This window comes from Glandiceps talaboti, chromosome 8 (genome assembly GCF_964340395.1).
Source record: "Glandiceps talaboti chromosome 8, keGlaTala1.1, whole genome shotgun sequence".
Lineage (NCBI taxonomy): Eukaryota > Metazoa > Hemichordata > Enteropneusta > Spengelidae > Glandiceps > Glandiceps talaboti.
Genome location: NC_135556.1, coordinates 17,575,923 through 17,598,570, shown reverse-complemented (window position 1 = coordinate 17,598,570; position 22,648 = coordinate 17,575,923). Strand labels below are relative to the sequence as shown.

The window sequence follows — 22,648 nt, the reverse complement described above, 5'->3', positions numbered from 1 at the left end:
TCGTGAAATACAATTCATTACGTGTTTTTACCGTTACAGTATTATGTGTACAGCTACATACACACATACACACACATACACATACATACATACATACATACATACATACATACATACATACATACATACATACATACATACATACATACATACACATACACCACACACACATACATACATACATACATACATACATACATACATACATACATACATACATACACACACAAATTTAAACACACACACACACACACACACACACACAAGTTTACCTACAGATGAGTCAATGCACCTCATGCTGCAAAATATTTAGCGTGTCTTTATATTTTACAAAACAAAAAAGTTTCAATAAATTGACCAGCTACAGCTCGTGCAGACAGTACAAACAAGTATAAACTGCACCATTATACATATATCTAAAGATGGCAATCAACTTGTTTACCTCAAACTGATCGATCGAGTAGCCTACACCTGCAATCACATCACGTATGCGAACATATAGTATTTGTGCCTGCGTACAACCTTGAAAATTTAGGGACCGATCACCTAGCTTGCACAAACACCATTCCCCCACCCCCACAACAGGTGATAATATCAGGATGCTACACGACTTCCCTTCTCTCGTTTATTGTATCACTACGAGTGTCATCTCCTCAAACAGTACAGACTAGTGTCAAAGACACGAAGTGGTACGAGTTGTACAATCGAAACGAAAATGCATTAGATAATAAGTCTAAAATATTTTTCTCCTTTCAGCTTGAAATTCTCGTGACCAAAGGGTTTAGTTAAGTCCCTCGCAAGAAAGAAAATATCTGAGAATGCTTATTATAATCATCTGCTCATACCCTAGGCCTGGAATACGTTGAATTATCTTGTCCTTATCGCGGAGGCTATTGCATGTGTAAACTACTTAGTTGGAACTTTCGAACTTTTCCTCAATTATCATAATTCTTAGATATTGCTTTCCAGAAATCAAATTTCAAAATATCATTTGTTTGGTTTGTTCACGTAAATTGAATTTAGCATATGCTAGTATAGCATATAAACATTTCAGGCTATTATTTGGGTATGAAATTGAATGTTTCAGTCAATCACTCCCTATACTTGGAAGTAACTACATTGGCACTGTTACATGTATATGTCATAGCATTTTCCTACACTGAACTGCAGATGTTATGGAGTTCGATCGGAAGGCGCTTCCTGATGACGTTACATTATAATACGCCGACGTCCACCGTCTCAAAGTGCCAGCGACATTTTACTGAAAAAGTCATCAGGTGCAACGTGGTATGTGATACGACTGTTGAAATCATTTGACTCTGTCCAAATTAACTGAAGTTCCCCTGAGATATCAATACATACAAAATAACGAAGTATAACCCACTTAGTTCAATAAAAGCATTTTTTTAAATTGATTAATGTATACACATACATTGTGCACTTGACAAGGATGAATACACATCAACCTACATTTACTGATGAAAATTGTATCAACAACTCACTTATTATTATTATGAAAGATAATTTTTTTATTAATTCATGACGTACAGACGATGGGTGACAAATTAAAAATGGACGTAGATAACGGCTTTGTATATTTCCTTTCCAAAGGCGCCAAAAATGATGCACGATAAAATTAATGTCTGTCGAAAACACGAATATAATAGCCATGAAAAGGTGGGATTAATGAAGTCTAGTTGATATTTGATGAAACATAAAAGTCGTCAGAGCGCCAATTTCCCCGAACAATGTTCCCATCCACAATTAAATACATTGCATCATCAGGCGGACAAACTCAGAAATACGCACTGGAGGTGGTGGCGCCGTTCTACAATATATGTATTTCTTCCCCCACTTATTAGAGATAGGAAAGGCAAGACAGGGTATTGTGGCTATAAAAATAACCTGATGAAGTTAGCAACACAGGTAGTATCTCACAACTACTGGGTCCGAGTTATCATAACATAAAGAACAGGACGTCAAGTTAAAAGTAAAAGGAGTAAATATTTCGCTTAAAATTGCTCAAACATGTGATACTTAATCTTGCATATCCTTCAATTACATGAGGAGTAACTAAACAACCACCACATGGACATGATAAAAATACACTATATATATATATATATATATATATATATATATATATATATATATATATATATATATATATATATATATATATATATATATATATATATATGACTGTCTGTCCGTCTCTCTCTCTTCTCTCTCTCTCTCTCTCTCTCTCTCTCTCTCTCTCTCTCTCTCTCTCTCTCTCTCTCTCTCTCTCTCTCTCTCTCTCTCTCTCAATCATCTATGCACATTATCTATGCACATATAAATATGTGATAAATACTCATGCCAGTGTATGTGTTTGGAGGGTGTGGGCGGGGGGGGGGGTTGTTGTCGAATTATCCAACTGGTGATAACTATAGGGTCTCAATCCCCCATATCATATTCATATATCAAGTGTAAATTATTAACTATAGCTTCTTTTATTTTGTACAAGGTGGTCTAGGACGCAATTAATATACATTATTCTGATGTCCCGTGTGATGAAACACTTTAAAAGAAAAACTATGCAGTAAAAATGAGAGAAATGAGATTATTATTTTCATAAGGTTTGTACCTCGGAATTTGTGCCTTCATCAATAGCTGATGTTGATACTTTTAAAGTGAGACCTAATGTATGTCGATTGTGTTCTGATGTGACAATAGAAACGGGGAATTACCTTTAAGAATTGGTAATGGTGTTTGACCTAAACAAAACATACGCTGTTAAACCTAGCATCTCAATTTCTTATCTCACTCTATCACAAAATATTGTTTTCGTATTCTGTGTGCACTGTTGTTTATTTGACACTTTGTTTTTGTTCATACTAGTCATGTGATGAGAGATTATGGGTTAACACGTCTTATGTTGCATCGATATTACCCGAGGGGCCTGTCGTCATCACTATTCATGGCAGAACCTTGCGCATGCTCAATACATAGAGTGGTACGAGTCTCGTGGGAGGATGCAAACAAGCCGTCACTTGAACATGTAGACAGGGCAAATAGCTTGGCTGTCCAGAAGAATACGAAAATGACATAATGGAGTATGAACAACGAAGGTGGACAACTTTCAGTATTTTGTGTTTGACTGTTATCTTTAAGACGGTGGCAGATGGACAAGACATAAAAATAGGTAGGTTAATTACTAGACTGTATTGCCTCTGCCGCACGGTCAACAAACGTAAATGTCAAGGCATTACTGTTATTGGGGGACATTTTGAAACGTTACGGTACAGTACCACATGAATAACAACCAATGTTATATACATTCTGATTTTGAATTCTACGGGATAACAAACATTCTGTTTAAATTCCAGTTATCTCTGTAAGTTATCGAACTCGAGCAAAGGCCGTGGGCATCTTTTGTCATTGTTATCGTTTCACATTAATAACATGGAAAGATTGCATCAACATAGCTCGGATAAATGTCAAAATAACAAATCGGGGGATCTCAATATTACATTCATAACTTTTTATCATTTGAAAATCGGACAGGGCAAATAATGTGGTTTTTATACAGAATTCAATAATATCATGATATATCAACACGGTCATGCACTATTTACATCCAACGTATTATCATGTGTAGCAGAAGGCTTCGTTGCTCGATCAGTACGTGTGTTTGTTGATCAAATCATATACAGACCACCAAAAGTACATAGAAGGTACGGCAAGGCAATTAAAGCTTAGACAATCCATGTCATTTCAATGTAAATGTCATTATATATTGTCCTAGTTTCACACGCTGTTTTGTGTGTTTATTTGTTCAGAGAGAGGGGAAGCAGACAGACAGACAGACAGACAGACAGACAGACAGACAGACAGACAGATCTAGACTGGTTGGTTGGCGGACGGATGGACAGAGAGACAGACATATAGCTATACAGAAAGTGACAGACACAGAGAAGTGACATGTTATTGACCTAACAGAAGTCCGTAGAATTGGAAACTTCACACAGCAGAGTGTTTTGCTATGACTGTATACCTCAATTGGTCGATAGAGTTCTTATTATCCCGTGTTATTATCTAGTATCCTTACTGGATGGCCTTAAATACACTCATAAACTTTTATGTAGAATAATGTTATATACTTATAAATTCTTACACATTTGTGTGTGCCAAAAATTGAGTATCTAAGACAAATCATGGGCCTTTTTTCCTAATGATTATGTGGGTTTGTATCACTATGGCCAGGATTTCACTGCATAACCAAATGTTTATCACACACTAAAACAAATAACCAACAAAATAACAGTCCAGCTTTTATTATAGTTTTGAAATGTTCTGAAAAAATTATCATTTAAAACAAATCATTGAGTCCTTCCTTGTCTTATGTATTCTTAACCTATTTTATCTCCGAGTTGATGATTTCCTCCTCTTTTCTTTTAGGAGGGGTATTCCCCAACAGGATGTCTCAGGAACATGCAGCGTTATTCCAGACATTACATAAATACAATAACCAGAGCAAAAGTGCAATACCACGTTCAAATCTACATGTGACACTTGATGTACGGAACGTTGATCTGACTGATTCGTTTAACCTGGGAGTAAGTCGTAAGTACTTCAATAATTACTTTGTCTCTTCAGTTGTTATATTGATCTTGAGACTTCGGTGGCATTCACCAGCAACACGATCACGACCACATTCGTTATTTATGTGCAGGAATTCACCAGCTACAGCGGTACGGATTTCCCAAGACTCGGGCCAAGCCTTAGTGGTCTGTATTTTTGTGTGGCTCAATAACGTACTTAACTTTCCTTTGACCCTGTGCATTCAGTACGAGTGTATCAAATACAGTATTGATATCGGCATTATGAGTTTACACCAGAATAGTCTGCATAAATCGCAACAGCCCCCCCCTCTCTCTCTCTCTCTCTCTCTCTCTCTCTCTCTCTCTCTCTCTCTCTCTCTCTCTCTCTCTCTCTCTCTCTCTCTCTCTCTCTCTCTCTCTCTCTCTCTCTCTCTCTCTCTCTCTCTCTCTCTCTCTCTCTCTCTCTCTCTCTCTCTCTCTCTCTCTCTCTCTCTCTCTCTCTCTCTCTCTCTCTGGCATGAAAAGTGATGGACTTCATAGCTTAAGGATCTGAAGTTACATAATCATGTTGTACACTAAAGACAATATTGAGAACGGGCAGGCAAAATAGATTTCACTCATGTAAGACAATCGATTTTATAAATAGAACGTGCAGACAGGCCCCACTTTAGTACAAGCAATCGAATGACAGTCAGAGATGATTTACGATCGGCGGTTCAAATGGCAAGAAGTGCATATTACTTTGCAATACCTGAGTAGTATTGTATTGTTCTACTTTATTAATGTTTTTTCCCCGTCTAATAACTAATTTGCCTGATTACGCTATAATCGATCGCCACGATGTACATGCAACGCTACTGTACTGTAGTTGTGTTTTAATATCGTTGGTCTATAGTATTACTCTTGCTACCACACTGTCGTCAAAACAGACAGATGGACTGTTATAAGACAGATGGACTGTAATGTGACAGATTACTGCGAACTGCAAAATATGCCACATCATAGTAATTACTGTCGACAATATATGCAGATGTGGTTTGGTGGAATTTGACAACCTAAAAGAACAGTATACAAATCATCTGCCATCAAGATTTAATCACCCAGATTGTCGCAAATGTTGCGTGGTTTAGTTGAATGCAAGTCTGTCTATATCGATTCTGAAATATACACTTTTAATGACAAAGATTTGTTGAGTATTTTACTTGAAACACTGTCTTGTCAACCCATATCAATTTATCAAAGTCTGCTAAAAGTACTTCAGCCCAGGGCCTTGTGTGACTTTGTGCTGACATCCTATGATGATATTTGCAACACTTATTTTTATCAATTTTGATGTAACATTTAACTTTCTTCCTTTATAGGTATAATTAAATAAGTTCCGAGTAATGTCTTCACATTTGTTCAAATTAAAAATGTTATCTTCCATAAGGGAAGGTTATGTTATGTTTTTGTCTGTCTGTCTGTCTGTCTGTCTGTCTGTCTGTCTGTCTGTCTGTCTGTCTGTCTGTTTGTGGACGTAATATCTCAAAAACTACACGTCTATTATAACGAAAATTGCTACACATCTTTCTTTTATTTTAATAACAACAAGAAATTATGCGGTTTTGGTGAACATCCTCTGAATATTAATGAGTCATTTGCAAAGCCAAATATTTTCAGTAATTAAACTATATCTTAAGAATGCAAACTTTTCAATAATTCCAATACATACACTCACAACAAGAAACTGGATGTGTCCTGTAAGTCTTATTGATGTAGATTTTTGCTGTAATGAGTTATATGCATAATCAATTCTGTGATGAAGGTATATTTTAAAAATACAAGTTTTAAATTTCATATAATTTGGAACATACAGGGGCGATTACAAAACACATAAACCTTGAGAACTTGATGATGTAGCTATTAGTTTTAATTAGTCTTTTCGGTAATTAAGCAATACCTTAAGAATCATGCAAAGTTCAAACTTTAGATACTTTGGTCCATATAATGACATTGACAACGCGAAAGTATCCTATAAAATTTGGCTGATGTAGTTTTTAATTGTGATGGGTTATTTGCATAACTAATGATGTTTGGTAATAAGGCAATATCTTAGGAATGGAAGCTTCAAATGTACAACATATGGTACATACATTGACGACAACGAAACACCGATTGTTGATGTAGCTTTCAGTTTAAATGTGTTAATAGCATAATAAACAATCTTTACGAAGTCAAGGTTCAAATTTACATAATTTTGTATATGTATTGGTGATAACACAGAGCACGTGTCCAATGCAGCTTGATGTGGGTGGTTTTTTTTTCATTCATTAGTCACTTATGTTATGATGATCATTGGTTTATTGTAATCAGACAATACCTTAAGAATGCAAACTTCAAATCAAATATAGTTCAGTACATACATACATACATACATACATACATAAGGCAAAATGTAAACAAATTTGTTTCCTATAAGATGACTTCAGAAAATGGAATTAAGTTTTATTTTAGATTAAATTATTACCATTTTACCTTTTTGCATAAAAAATTAGGGTTGGGGCTTAAACTAGGGTCAATTGGACTATCGGAAACACACTATTTTTTTTATGTTGACCTAACCGATTAAAAAACGCATTTGTTGATGTAGTTTGATTAATTTGCATGATTAATTTACCAATTAATAATGGAATTCAAGTATGGTAGCTCAGAATTATGTACTCTGACAGCGAGTGTAGCTGAAACAACAATTTAACGGTTTGCATTTTCACCCCAACAGAAGGCTGACAGTTTACATCGTATTAAAATTAGTTGATATTTAGTGGAAAGCAAAAACTGAAGCTTTCGTCAGCAACTGTGGATTTGTTCACATGTCTGGTGTCATGGGTTGGTCACATGACTCATTACTGGAATCATGTGACAAAAGAATGGAATCCCATATGTTTGTGTCTCAAACACCCAAATGCAAAGTATAGTGTAAATTTTGTAATATGTAGATGAAAGGAAAATATTTATATCGAGAATCGTTGAAGAAGGGATGGTATTGTTTTACTTCAAACAAATTACTGTGTGATCATTCTACAGTAACATTTATGATGTACATGTTACTCAATGATTTTTTCCACGCTGTTTAAAATTCTTAAGACATTATTAATAAACCATTTCATAAACCGCTATAGAAACATGGTGTAAACACCCAGGTGGGCCCAATCGTGGCTAAGACTGAACTTTGATGGTTGAGTGAACATACACTGCAGCACACAATATGATTGTCCATGGGCAAATTGACATTTTAATTATATATCCAAGCTTAACGAATACACAAACTATTTATCATGGGAGAACTACCGATTGTTAAAACGTCAACTAGAAGAACAGCTATTCACTAGACAAACCTATTACAAGATTAAGTCAGATGTCTGTATGGCCTGTATATCTAGCAAAGACAGGATATGATAGCATTTGCTATTAGATTACAGTGGCTGTCGCATTTCATTTTGAAAGAGAGAGAGAGATATATATTCCTTGACACTCTTAAGATAATTATAAAGTAGATGTTCATAGTCAGAAAGTACAACGTATGTACGTATGAAAATAGTATAATTCCAGATTAAAACAAAAATGGGTCAAAGCTATTCTGAAAGGCCTAATCAACTTCTGATGTGGATTAAAACCCCTATAATAAAACTTCTAAATTATTAGTTCATCGACATTAAAAGGATTACATATTACAACTTGTCTTTTCCCATTGGGAAATATATAAGATTCCCTACAGTGGACTGATGACCGCCACTGCAATTCAATTGTATCCTTGTATTGCCAATGTATTAATTCCTCCATACTAAATGATCGTGTTGTAGACTTCGTCAATAAAAGTACGGTTTATAATGATTGCTTATTTGGGGGCAATATATTTTTTATCGAACTCAATTGCATGTAACCGTACACCACTTTTGGCATCTAATATCACGTAATCTACACCATTTCGTATTTAATAAAATAGACTCCCTCAATAATTCCCTGGAAAACTATTATTTGAACCTTGAAATACATATATTTTTATTCAAAATAACGATTATAGTACAATAAATGTGTGGGACCTACAAGAGTCTAGCTATTATTATAGAACGTGCAAAGTCCTGATTAGTGCGTTTGAGTGTTTGAGAGGGGCTGCCTCATCATAATAAGTATTCATTGATAATCATTGTACATGAAATGTTTCAAAAACTTATTTTCTATTTTACTTACTTTTTTCCTAACAGTGTGTGGAGTATTTGAAAGTGGAGCTTATCTAGTGGTTGGAATTTCAAGTAGTACCTCACTACCTACCATCAAAGCCTATAGCAATAAATTTCATATTCCATATATCACACCCAGTCTGTCAGGAACTGGCATGTTGTCTCACGAGACGGACTTTCAACTGTATCTGCGACCCTCGCCTATTCCAGTTTTAGTAGAATTAATTCATCGGGAAAGATGGGATTCCTTCCACTACGTGTACGACGATATGGAAGGTGAGTTCTGTCTCTGTGTGTGTGTGTGTGTGTGTGTGTGTCTGTGTGTATGTCTGTGTTTGTGTCTGTGTCTGTCTGTGTGTATGTGTGTATGTGTGTCTGTGTCAATCCAATCTCATTCTGGTGGTAAACATGCACCATTTCTGTTCGATCGAACTTAACTTGTTGTACCGTTTTCATAAAGAACATTCCATAGTGGACATAAAAATGGGACAAGTATTTGGTCGAGAGAGCTTACTTCCTTCAGATAAATAGTCTAATAAATAGTCTAATACATATTTATGTCCACTAAATATAAGACCTATGGTGTTAACTGAAAAAACAACAGACTGAGGTGAAAAAGAATTTCAATTTAAAAATAAAATCATAAAATGACTCTCCAGAACCCAAAGTTTTATGAAAATATCTTCATTTCCTGGGGTGGTATTCCCCTTTATAGTTATATTATGTATAGTACGTGTAATGTCACAATTCAAGAAACAAGACCTCAAATTGCCTCACTTAGCAGAAAATAAACACAGATTATAGTTCAGTTAAAGGTGAATAAATGTAAGGTTGATTTCGTCTCTAATGGAGTTTTTTATGCTCATAAAGCCTAGAAAATCCATTTTCACAGACCCTGCTACGTGTAACCACTCTGAAAAAAGTCCTTGCTTAGAAGAGCTTTTGTTTTGGTGAGGCATCATGGGTACGTACAGAATGTTAGGAGCTTCACGTTTTGAAATCTTGACCTGATAATGTTAGGGCCAATTGTGGAACTCCTATCATTGGTTACTTACACATGAAACGTCTTCCCAGTCTACAACGGGAATCTTGTTCTACGCCCGAATTTACACCTTTTGTAAGTGTAGTGTGTGCTGGAGGATTGGAACAATGAGAAAATGCAGCTTCACTGTTTGTACCCCTTTAATAGCTGCATATTACTCTTACAACGTGATATCTTTTATTTTATTTGCCATTTGTTTTCCCACTCCTTGACATAGTGACACACACTAGTGAAATCCTTAGCTTAAACTCTGTTATCGAAGAGTAATCATTTTCTCTTTTTTTTCGACTCATAATCCACGAAGCGCATGGTCTGTGCCGCTTATTTTGGCCTTCCAAATTTGAACAATATAATACATGTATGTCTCTTGGCTTCTCTGATTCCACAGTAAAGATGACATTGTTAGCATACAAAATGACGTCAGCCAGCTCTTGAAATTTCGTGCAACGTGTCCCTTTCCGTTTACTAGTAAAGTGGTGTCTGAAGTAGTAGTGTTCTATGATTTATTGTGATATCAAATACATAACGGTGTGAACAATACTTAGTGAAGAGAAATTACTTGAAAATTTACTCATGGGAAAGTCTGTTAATGCCAGTCGTGACTAAACTTATATTGGCATGCTATACATTATAGTCCGAATTACGGCGATTTCACAGGTCGAACAAACATTTACGTTCAACTTGATAGGTTATCTAGTCTGTGTCAGTGCTATTCTCAATTCAACCCTTTCGAAACGGTGCTCCTTTCCTGTGTGTATTACCTCAGACTACTACAGGTATTACAAAGCGCGGGGTAATCTTTTTAAAGTATAAAGTACTACGAAAAAAACCCAATCAAGTCATGAAAACTTCAATTGTGCTACTTGCACAATAACTAAATTATTAAATCTGTAGCTGCTTCAATGATTTTTAGTTGAAATATTCATAATATTCAGTAAAGAGAATCGGTTTAAAGGAGATCGTGAAGTCATCACCCTACGGAGGGATATGAATATTCTATTAAATCCATAGGCAGTGTTGGTATCTTAATGCGATTTCCACTCTCAGTCGTTTCTGATGCTATTCTTCCAACAGAGGACAGCCGAGTATACTATAAGATGATGACTTTGAAACTATAAATGGTATCGTCTTTGTTGTCATGAAGCTTCTAGGTGAAGGCTTTTGTGTTATTCTGCAGAAAAAAAATGAACAATCAAGCAAACCGTTGTGTTTTCACGAAATGAAGCAATAAGCCACCAAGTCTGCTTTCTATTCTTGTCTTGAGTCAGCTTTTCGAAAACAGTTAGGAACGAATAATCGTTAACTCGCGACAGAAATTGAAACGGTAGCTTGTTTCCTTACAAAATTTCTTGTCTGTTTTGGTTAAAGTTATATTTTATTGGGTGTTGCTGTTGTTGTGTCGTCGTCGTCGTCGTCGTCGTTATTGTTGTTGTTGTTGTTGTTGTTGTTGTTGTTGTTGTTGTTGTTGTTGCTGTCGTCGTCGTCGTCGTTGTTGTCGTTGTTATGTTATGTTGTCGTCGTTGATTTTGAATTTATTGTTGTTTATATTTGTGCAGCTGCTGCAAATATAACAATTTAACTCGCTTCGTGAATATAATTTACATTTGAGTTTGAGTTTCCTACATCGTGTTAGTTTATAGTTTCAGCATCTATTCGAATGAGAAACACCGCACCGCTGGGAACACATACTCAATAAAAGAGCAAACTATCGAACAGACAGACTACGGAAATAACGCACGCACTTCTACACTTGACACTGTAATTCTGCCTTGATAGTCAATGCAAACCTCCTTAATGCCTTGTCATTATTCTACAGTGCATTTTTTTTCCTGTTGACTGAGTCGTGTTTCTGCAACTCGGTCTGTTTGATTTGTTAAAATATTGAACGCTACACTTAAAGAACATGTCAGCGAATCTATCAAGACAGTGTGACGCTTATATCAAACTTGTCAGAAAATACGACCTGTATCTTATTTATTAACACGTGCAGTACTCTCCAGTTCAGCCTTTACTTCTCTTTTGATACTGGATTTGAAACTCTACGCATCCCTTCTGTCTCTTTTGGTTCATTACTGACATCAATTGACATTATACGTTATACCCAAACATCACGACAAAAACTGAGTTTTCCTTCAACCTATGTACTGCAATATGGTATAACTCTTGATCTAAATAATTCGTTTCATTGTTAATGTTTTAAAATTGAATTATTTAGCATCGTCTAGCATTACTGATAATTACTGATACTAGCGTGTTACAATATTTTGTCTGAAAGTCACTTGAAAAGCTTGGCATGTATTGTGAGTAATACTATTCAGAGAGCCTTCTTACTAGTAAATTATCAGTTGCCAGGTGTGTATGGAATTCTAAACATGAGGATTAAAACAAGCCAATGCAAATCGATAAAAAAACAACGAATTAATCTAATCTCTGTTACTTGTTATAGAGAATGGTATTTTTATCTGGAGAAAGCTTCCGTGATGTCATATTCCGTTTTAATTAAAATATTATCAAATGCGGCACGCATGTGTTTAAACATTCTTCACTTGTGTCAAGAACAGGCGTTTTCGGTCCTTCTGGTGTTGATCGTCATGTCAAATCAAGTTCACGACTTTATATAAAAAGTTTATTTTTCATAGTAGCATTTTCCTTTTAAGTTTTGGATGCTTAAAACAACGAACATTAAAACTATATGTCCTGGGATAGACACTTTGATTAAATCTGCTAAATCGAATAAAAAGACATGTTTCAAATTTTCTGTTTAAATTTCATAAAAATATTATCATTTCGAATCACCTGAATGAAAGGAAAATCTGTCTACCAGCAGATGTGTCGTTATTTAGACAAAGGAAAGTTATAATGACAATGTGCATGTATTTTTACATTTCCATGGGATACATTTATCATATCAATCATTTATCTCCAAAGAGAATAGCTATGTGTTCCCATGGCGACCATACTGTCATCTTGACTTATCTCCATGGCTGTTTGATGTGCGCATGCGTACTCATTCTCGCGTTTGATGGACGAACATCATTACTTGGTGTATTTACTGATGAGCTGTAAGTCACCGCAATCGAGTTATCAATGCTTGGTTATTACATTTGCAGAGGAAAAGATGAATCTAATTGTACATTTCAAAGTAGCTGTTGTATTAAGTAATTTATATATGGCGGCTTATTCTCTTTCAACATTGCTTTATCACATCGCGGGCTTCTGTTGCTTTTTCTGTGATAATGCATTCTTACCTATTTACTTTTTAAAAATTAAAACTAGGCCCCTGTTTGCATTTGGAATCAATTTGCTCTTTGATATTAACCGATCACCTGGTACAGTAGTAGTGTAATGACATTATATTTTAATTTGTCAGCTGCCAAACAAACGTTAACTAAATCATGGTCGTGGTTTGTTCTCTTTGATTCATTCTACTTTACTTCCAATTTATGGCCAAATCATCCTTTATAGTGACCCCTTGACCCCAATTAGTCAAATCTAATGCATACCATGCGTCATAATTTAATTCTACAAATTACTCACAGATAATATAAAAAGCGTAATTTGGAAAGCAAATCTTGGTCTTTCGAAGTGTTCCGTACTTTTTAGGATCGTGATAATCAGCAGAGCCACAAAAAAGTACTGATGGAATTCTGAAAATCGAAAGTCAACAAATGTACGACGTGATAAATAATTCATGGAAATGTAGTTGACTTTGGTGCAACCATTTTCCGTAATTGCTTCATCTGAAAACAAAAAAAAACTTGGTTACTATGATTGTTCATGAATATACTATGCATTTTGAAAAGGAACGGTTCAGTGTAGAAATAGTTCAAATTCAGAAAAAATATATATCGGGTTAATGATCTATGTTTGAAAAATGATTCGCAATTTGACTTGTGTAATTGCCTTATACTCTCGCTAATGCTGCTACAAAATGATTACTCTGTAAATGGTTTGTTTCAAATTAGGTTATACCATTTCATAATACCATAAATAGCGCAGAAATTGACGTATTTATTTTGTAATTGCATATACATTCACATCACCAATTTATCAAGAAATATTTCTGCTAGCACGTTGATAAAAATAGGTACACGGCGTGCGATGTTGATTTTTAACGGGAAAAAATACCACAGTCACACTATTGCCAAACAAAGATTGTTATTTACAGAGATGATTCTATTCAGGACGAATGTTTTACCCATAAATAGATTCTACTGTTTCTTGAAGCGTGCAAGTAGCAGGGGACATGGGCGGCTGACCGCAGCTGGTACTACTAGTAAAAATAGTGTCTGGAACTCCGTCAGGACTGAAAGTCACAAAGTGCTACTAAAAGTGGGTGGATACAATAACGTGACTAGCATAGCCGCCGGTGGCGTCATATTACATTGTACTGTAAAAGATCTAGACCTGAAGAAATGTTTTAGTTGTGCAATGTTGTGGGCTGGCTGGAGAGTAGCAGTTGAGCTATGACGTAAATATGGAATACGTTTTTTATTCCAATACTAGTTTAAAAGCCCGCAGACATTCTGACTAGCAAGGACCACACACGTGTTCAAAATAAACTTTCATTTATAACGCCAGACTGCTTGATTACAAGATGAAATAACGACGCACGCAGATTTATCTCAGTTTGTAAAGAAGACAGGTTCGTGGCGGCATGTTAGTAAACATTAATATTCATTTGAGAATTCATTATGGTTCATTACTGTCATATTTTAAGCGTCAAATTTACATCGAATAAAATTGCAAATTGTAGACGCTAATGTTACTTTGAGAAAAAATAGAGAACATTTGTCATTGTATTTTAAGTGGAAACAAAATTTGATATTCCTGCGATGAGTTTAGAACACGTACATTATCCATTAGTGGTATCTCACTCATCTAAGCACCATTTCTCGTCGTAAAGAAACACTTATTATGGCAGCAGGAAAACCAGATAACCTATTCGATATTGATTCGTGATCATGGTGTTACAGTTGTATAGCTTGTACTAAATTTTATGAAAGGTAACTTACTTTTGTTTCTTTCAAATGCTGAGAAACTTATGGTGTGTCGTAAAAAAGTACTGGTCGACTAAACGACATGGAGTGTAATACATCATGTATATGTTCTCCTTTCCCTGATTACATATTTTATCGAATTTCTTGAAAGAGCACCCTACGAGTTGAATAAAATCTGTCATATCTTTATTATGCATTTAAATACTAATTTTCATATCAATATACATTTGTATTTTAAAGAATTGAATAAAGGTATTGTTCAGACAACAATGGCGCCCTCACTGATGTAACGATGCGGTGCCAGGTCCGATGGCTTTGCGTTTTCATATAGAGTCGGGCTAATTTTCGCATTTAGACCAATCTATTGTAGGTTAAACTTTTTTCTTTTTTTTAAAAAACACAATTTATCTCACATAGTTAAGATTTTAACTTATTCTTAATATACTAGGGTTACAATAAGATTGTCACTCTGGTATCTTTCCCCAACCTGAGGGATTCCAACGTCATTTTTGACAGCTGTGATATTTTACTTGTTTTATTATGTATGTATGTATGTATGTATGTATGTATGTATGTATGTATGTATGTATGTATATGTGTGTGTGTGTGCGTGCGTGCGTATGTATGTATGTAAGTATGTATGTATGTATGTATGTATGTATGTATGTATGTGTGTGTGTATGTATGTATGTATGTATGTATGTATGTATGTATGTGTGTGTGTGTGTGTTTGTATGCGTTTGTGTTGAAAAATACCGGATTGAATAGCAATATAGCAGTAAGTTGAGTATCTGTCAATATCTAATTGACACATACAGCTATGTAAGTCAAGACAACATGAATAAACAATAATGATAATCGACTCCAATGTTTTAACTGGAGTGTTCTCTTTTCTTGTATATAGGTCTGTACAGACTGGAACATTTACTCGAACTAGCTAATACAGAAACTCTGGGCATCAATCCACTGCATATACGCAAATCTCCAGAAATCTCGGCTTTCTTTCGGAAAATAGTGGCATCTGAAATACGTAATGTTGTGTTAGACACGTCAACGTTTGAAAGAACAAAATTAGTACTTACAAAGGTAAATCGCGTTATTTACTGTTTGACTATAAGATGTATGGATAGTGTGGGTGTTTCTGTTCTGTGTTTCTATTGAATTCTCATCATAGACCAACCACCCCACCCCCACCACCACCCTCCCCCACTATGTTGCCCGATATATACTAACGAAGGAAATCAATGTTTTGAAGTAGGGTACTAAATCCGCCACGTAAACCTTGGTTTTGAACTTGATCCCCCGATCTTTTCGAAACGTCCCATGAATTTGTTACTAGTAGTTAACATTCACACTAAAATTACTTTAGTAACCCATCTAAGTGCAGGTTACAGAACGCGGCGTCCTTGTCATACTAAATAGTTTACTTTTCCCAGTGCGCGCTAGACTGTTTCATAAAATTCTGAACACCGCTATGTGGCACGTAACCTTGAATCCCTTGGGACAATGGAGTGGTAGTATCATGACATCTCTAAAAAAAATATGTATTCCCTATGTAATTTGAGCACTTAAAATATCGATACATAATTAATGATACGATATGATATATCAACTATATTTATGGGAATAACCATCTTTGGTTTAGATCGGCCACATCATGAGCCCCATATGGCATGTCTTGTGGACACCCATATGTAACTACTAGAACAAGTTGTAAGACTGGATCTTGGCGGATCTACGGCTCATATCATTCGGAGCAAGAGGAAGATAAGTGTTTACTGTATACAGACACGCATATCAACACGATCAAAGCACATGCAACCTTTGTCTGACTTTCAGTTATTGCCATGGTGATGAAATATATGGCAGGAAGTGGCCGGCCATGTTTAAAGTTTGTATGAGAAACCATGAATGTGATTAGATATTATCTTCATCATTTGTCAAAGCTGAATAAAGGGAAATATCACCTATGTATTTTGGGCTTACAAATTAAATGTGACTTCCTCTACTAAGATATTATAAACCAATCAATAACTGTACAAACAAGAAAGGAAATACATTGTCATCAGGAAGTCGAGACATGAAATATTAAGTCATCGATTCAAAACAATCTCATGATGTAGAGCTTTTAAAAGAAGAGCAAAAAATCTGCTTCGTAAACGTGGACTTTTTGAAAATAGGATAGTGAAATACTACCAAGCAGTTTTTGAATAGAATTCTGTATATCTCGAACACCTAAATACTGTGCGTTATCGACAAGGGGTGTAGAAAAGTCCATCTCATATCTAGTAAAATGCGTTCGGGTGAAAACAACACACGGCACTGTCTCTTGGACAATGTGTATTCATCGGACTTCGATCACAGATAGGGGACTATAGATAGAGTCGCAATAATATCTAGCATATCGGTCATTTTGATGATTAGAGAGCCTTTTTTGGCCAATGTACTTGGTGTTATTCTGGCGTGCGCGTAGTTGTAAGCTTAGTAACCGTCGCGTTTACTCTGTAACACCTAATTTTCTCGATAACATTACAGACATGAGAAGTGTTCACATTTGTAAATTTAGAAAAAAAAATCCTTCATGGCTTACCCCATTACCCCCCCCCCCCCACACACACACACACACACACACTCACCAACTGAATAAACCAAATGAACGACAATTTAAAATTAGTGTCCGTGAGTCATAGGGATCTAACCAAAGATTATCTAAGATGTACATGTAGTTATAGAACAATTTGTTATTGCATGACTATATATATATATACCCATATCTTTCACCTGAGTACTTGCATGACGTCATCAATATTCAATGGCTAATCATTTAGAACTGTAATCAGCTGGAAAGAAAACATGTTGAACTTGAAATTATGAGATTAAGTTAATGGTTTGATACAATGTGGTTATTTTAGCGTATGACGTGATGTGTTTCTACGCCAACCTCCACTGATGAGCTGATATACCGGATACATTATGGACGATAACAGACACATAACGTAAAAGAGTATTGATGTCATCAATAGTCTGACGTAAATTATCCACCAATTTAAATGGCACAAACTGAGTTTATAAGCGTTTTGAAAACACCCACACAATACTTTCGAAAAACTATTCTAGAATTATGTTTATGTAGTATGCGTGCCTTCTATGACATTATAAGTTATGTTCAAGTATATTTAGAACTGTTGGTTGCATAACAGGGAGTTTCGCCTGTACGTACCTTTTTCATACGTATAATCAATTACGTCATGGAATCGTTTATAAGTTAGCTAATACAAGGTTTGAGAGTTCAGTCAGCTGCATGCATGTGGTGATTAAGTGTACATCAGTAAGTAGAATACTGTGGGTATCTGCTCATATGTAGAAAAAAATTACATCCCAAAAAACTTATAAACCCAGCTTGTGCTCCTCAAACAATTCCTAGGTCTAAGAGAATAGGTTATCTAGATACTACTAAATGCGTAATTTCCGCTTAACGAGGGCGACACATTACTTTTAAATACCACTCTCTCATCATGACTGATCAAGGTCAAAGGTTAGAACCATCATCATATATTCTGAACCATTATAGAAATCTTACAATATCTTTAACGTGTTCTGTGACATTTCGTTGACGTAATTCGTTTTCTAACGTGTGTTAAATCCCAATGTTGTGATATAGTACATGTAAGTAAGTAGTACTTATTTCACTATACTAGCTATAAAAGTGACTACTACTAACTATTCATAATGAACGTTGAAAATGATACTAAAATAAAAGAAAAATTAACTTTGTAAATATTGAATTTGGTCTGTGATGAAAATATACTAACTCATATATATAGGGTATAATTGATCGTTTCGTTTCCTTCGAATTCTCCAATTTCTCATATTTTCATTGTCTTGACTTGCGCCCTCATGAGTCGAATTTATAGTTTTGTTTCGACTTTCTTTGATCTGTGTTGTTTTGTATGTGGTTTGTTGGTGATGTTGTTCTTTGGAATTAGTTATCCAATAATTATATAATGTACACAATTTTCTTTGAAATGCTACAGCTATTGTTGTCACTTAGAGAAATTAGTACAAAAAAAGGAACAATAAATTCATTTTTACAGCTTATAACTTATACCAGGAAGTAAGAACGCAGATATCAGCATAATATGTATCTGAATGGCGTTGCGACAATCTCGGTAACTTGGCATGCTTGCTATACTGTACGGCAAAGTCAGCGTAATTTCTCAACCTGCATTAGTCACAACAGCCTTGCATCTCTATAACCCCCACCCCACCCCACCCCGGTATTTCATCTGGGAAATAGATTTAGTGTTTCAATTTTTGAAGAATAGATTATGTTTATCAGATTGGCAGTTATAGCAGGAACTAATCATGATATTCTGAGAATTTGACATGAGTTGGTGACAGACTGATGTTTTAGATATGTAGATCAATAGATATGATGTACAGATGTTTAAGTCTATAGAAATATATAACCTTTCCACCAACCCACCACATACCCTGTATCGCCATGTGTATCAGTGCAGTTGTGCGTTGTTTTTGCAAGGTATAACCGACAACTACCAATATCTGAACCCAAATTTAGTTATTATATATTTCAGATATAAACACCGCGATCTATCAGTCTTACTAGTAGATCCGGTTATCGTTCATTCTTTTTTGATGTTTAGAGATTGCGAAGAATTCGAAGGCAGTTGTACCATAATATATATATTGCGTTTTCTTTGGTTTGCAGGCGTTAAAATTTGACCCTATAGCGACGAGTGATTACCATTTCATCGTTCTTGATTTTGTAAGTATGAATGTCCTTTGTGTTAATTTTGCTATCAATTTGATATAAAGTCCAAATTTTATTACTTAACAAAAACAGGTATATTACTGTCACTCAAAGTTGCGCTAACTGCAATTAGAGCATTTTTGAAACTGTTTTGTGTGATATCATTCACTTACTCGTTATATCGTAAACCCTGAATAGTATTGAATCATCTGTGGGTAAATGTATTCGTATAGCTGTACACATAATACTATAAATCCAATCAAATGATTTTGGGTCCGCTCCCTAAAATCAGCACCCCCTATGCAATCAGGATTTCAGCCTATGACTGGGCGACTTATGGATAAAGTCAACCCCTCATTTACATATACAGTGTCTAATTATTGGTAATTTAATAATTATTGCTGGTTGTCTGATTGAAAAAAATAACACCCTAATTGCAGCTAGTGCAGAGCAATATAGTTACCAACACTCGGTTTTCACTCGTGAAATATAGGCAATAGATGTATCTGTACGAAGAAAACTAATATTTTAGTACAATTTGTAGATTATCATATCAGGGTCAAACTTTAAGACCAAAGTGTGAATTACCCTAGGGCATTTTTATAAACGCACAAGGTAGATCGAGTTGCCCCTCCCTTAATCACACCAGTTACATTTGCTATTAATACAGTTTAATATTCTAACAGGAATTCATTGAATAAATGAAACTTATGACTGTTTCTCCCGTCTTTACTTTTTCAGGATTTAAAACATATAATTTTCGACAGTTCAAGCTATGATCGAATGAAGATCACAGGGTTAGCAATGGTGAATGAAAACAACTCAAAGTATAAGGAGTTAATGACATATTGGTCCGAACTGAAGAAGAAAAAATACCCTAACAATAACATTGACTACTTAACAGTAAGTAAAGAAAGTGTCTCTGTTAGTGGCACTTATACTTGTATATACAAAATTACTGAATATGGTGATCATTTGAAAACAATATGGAATGAAGTCCATGTGCATTGCAAGCACGAGTGTTGCAGTGTTCTTTCAACACATGTATTCATTCAAGTCTCCGTTCGTTTCCGTACTGTCAAACTGCCGCGCTCTTATTGGTATATGCTAGTATCTTCATAATTGTATAAAGCTGTGTTCTTAAACATTCCATGTGCATCGGGATAAATGGACGAACATTTAAATTCTTTTGGTAAATTATGAATATAGTGACTGTCATAATTTATGTTAGCGATCATGGACTTATTCTCACGATGGTCCGTTGGTACATTCGCGTGTTCGTTTGCAGCAATCTTGTTCAAGAACCCCCACCAATACAAGCTGTTAATATTACTGCTGTGCTACAGCCTGTCCCGCCACTAAAAGGGCGCCATCTGTTGTTTTATCGCCGCCGAAATATCACTTGATTTTGTTAATATCAAACACAATTGACAGGTGAAACTGCGGAGTTTCAAAACGGTTCAGAAAAAAAAATAACACACGGTGGGAGAAAAACGAAAGACGAATAAATTGAACAAAATCAACGAGGACATAAAACTCGTTGTTAGAACCCTATTTTTTTTCCAGGACATTAAAACGCATTCGTTCAGCAAGGAAAATAATGAGTAACATAAGGGGCCTTGTCATGACAAGTCAAAGATGCGGCAATCCCAATTATACCTCCACAGCTTCAACTAAATGAAGCAACTGTTTGAATAACAACCTATAATGTGTCTCTATCCAACAGTTCCAAGCAGCACTGACCCATGACGTCGTTGAGGTCATAGCTGAAACTTTTAGACTTGTGCGTGAAAACCGTACAGATGTTTCAACGAATGTCCTTAAATGTGACCATCATTCCACACCTTGGAGCAATGGACGAAGTTTCCTAAATGTCCTTAAACGGGTAACTACCTTTTTTCTCCGAGCATTTGCTGTTAAAACGTTACTAAGCTTGCTACTATTTACACGATTAACGATGACCGCGTACATCCTGGCCTTACTTTCCAAACGAGAATATTATTAGGGAGCCTTAAGTAATTAATTACAAGAGATGGGGGTCACATTTTACAAGTCGGTTGTGGGGGAATGGCCGCATATTTTAGAAAATGGAAGTTAGGGGAGGGCCATATTTCCCTTTGACTCATTGTGTTGTTATTTACCTTTGCATTATTTTGGGATTTTGGGATCCCGCCGCTGCCACCAGTGCTACATTCCACTGCCATCACATCCCACTACTGCACGGTTGTATAAGGAGTTGTATCATTTAAATCGCTGCTGAAAACCGTGCAGTTAATCAACTGTTAGCCACATTGTTAGGAGAGGGGTGCATCTCCAAGGAAGTGAAGCGGGATATTGTGTGACAAGATGGCAGATTGTGGTGTGTGGGGGATGTCGGTCCAAACAATGTCGGTAGTACAACCATATAGTCTCAGTGGGAGTTCTGGCCTTCAGCTCTGCAAAATCATATCAAAACACGGAAATCATGATGTGCGAATGGAGTCATGATGGGCGTATGCATGGTTAGAGTGGCCGGCTTGGAATCTGCAGGTTGCAGGTCCGAGACCCATTGATGCCGTTTGTTTCAATCTGAGTGGCTAAAGTCCGTGGGCAAGATTTTAACCATGACTGTGCCTCAGTCAACCCAGCTGTATAATTGGGGACCTGGTAGGATAGAGGTTGCAATGTGAATAATTTAATCCTATGCGCTTATAAAGGCTGTAATGGATTGTATGCTCCCCAAGGAGTTGAGGAAGTATAAAGGGCCGTTGTGCCGCTACAGATCCGAATCAGGAGTAATAATTATAAAGACTGGGTGGGAAAGCGCTATATATAAAAACCAACATCATCATGATTATCATTAATTATTAAATCAATAATTTAAACACAAATTCACTGTGGTGGTGGTAGTAGTAGTAGTGGGTTACAACCAATGCTTTTGAAATCATCAATGTGGTGGCAGCGAGTACCTAAAATATTGATCCTGAAACTCGCAACCTTTTTTGGAAATATTCGAATAGGGAGGAGCGTCATGTTTTAGAGAAAGGAACTGA

General features: G+C 35.8%; 1 protein-coding gene across 4 annotated transcripts in view; it reads left to right on the top strand.

Moving 5' to 3' along the window:
* Positions 1-3,040: 3,040 nt before the first annotated feature.
* The window catches only part of LOC144439079 (glutamate receptor 4-like), a 32,283-nt gene continuing 12,675 nt past the window's right edge, over positions 3,041-22,648 (top strand). For all 4 annotated transcript variants that reach the window (XM_078128335.1, XM_078128334.1, XM_078128333.1 and 1 more), the window contains exons 1-7: positions 3,041-3,187; positions 4,444-4,608; positions 8,828-9,079; positions 15,750-15,931; positions 19,575-19,631; positions 20,358-20,519; positions 21,343-21,501. In XM_078128335.1, coding sequence (XP_077984461.1) covers positions 3,094-3,187; positions 4,444-4,608; positions 8,828-9,079; positions 15,750-15,931; positions 19,575-19,631; positions 20,358-20,519; positions 21,343-21,501 — 1,071 coding nt within the window. In that variant the 5' untranslated portion in view covers positions 3,041-3,093. The remainder of the gene's footprint in view (positions 3,188-4,443; positions 4,609-8,827; positions 9,080-15,749; positions 15,932-19,574; positions 19,632-20,357; positions 20,520-21,342; positions 21,502-22,648) is intronic.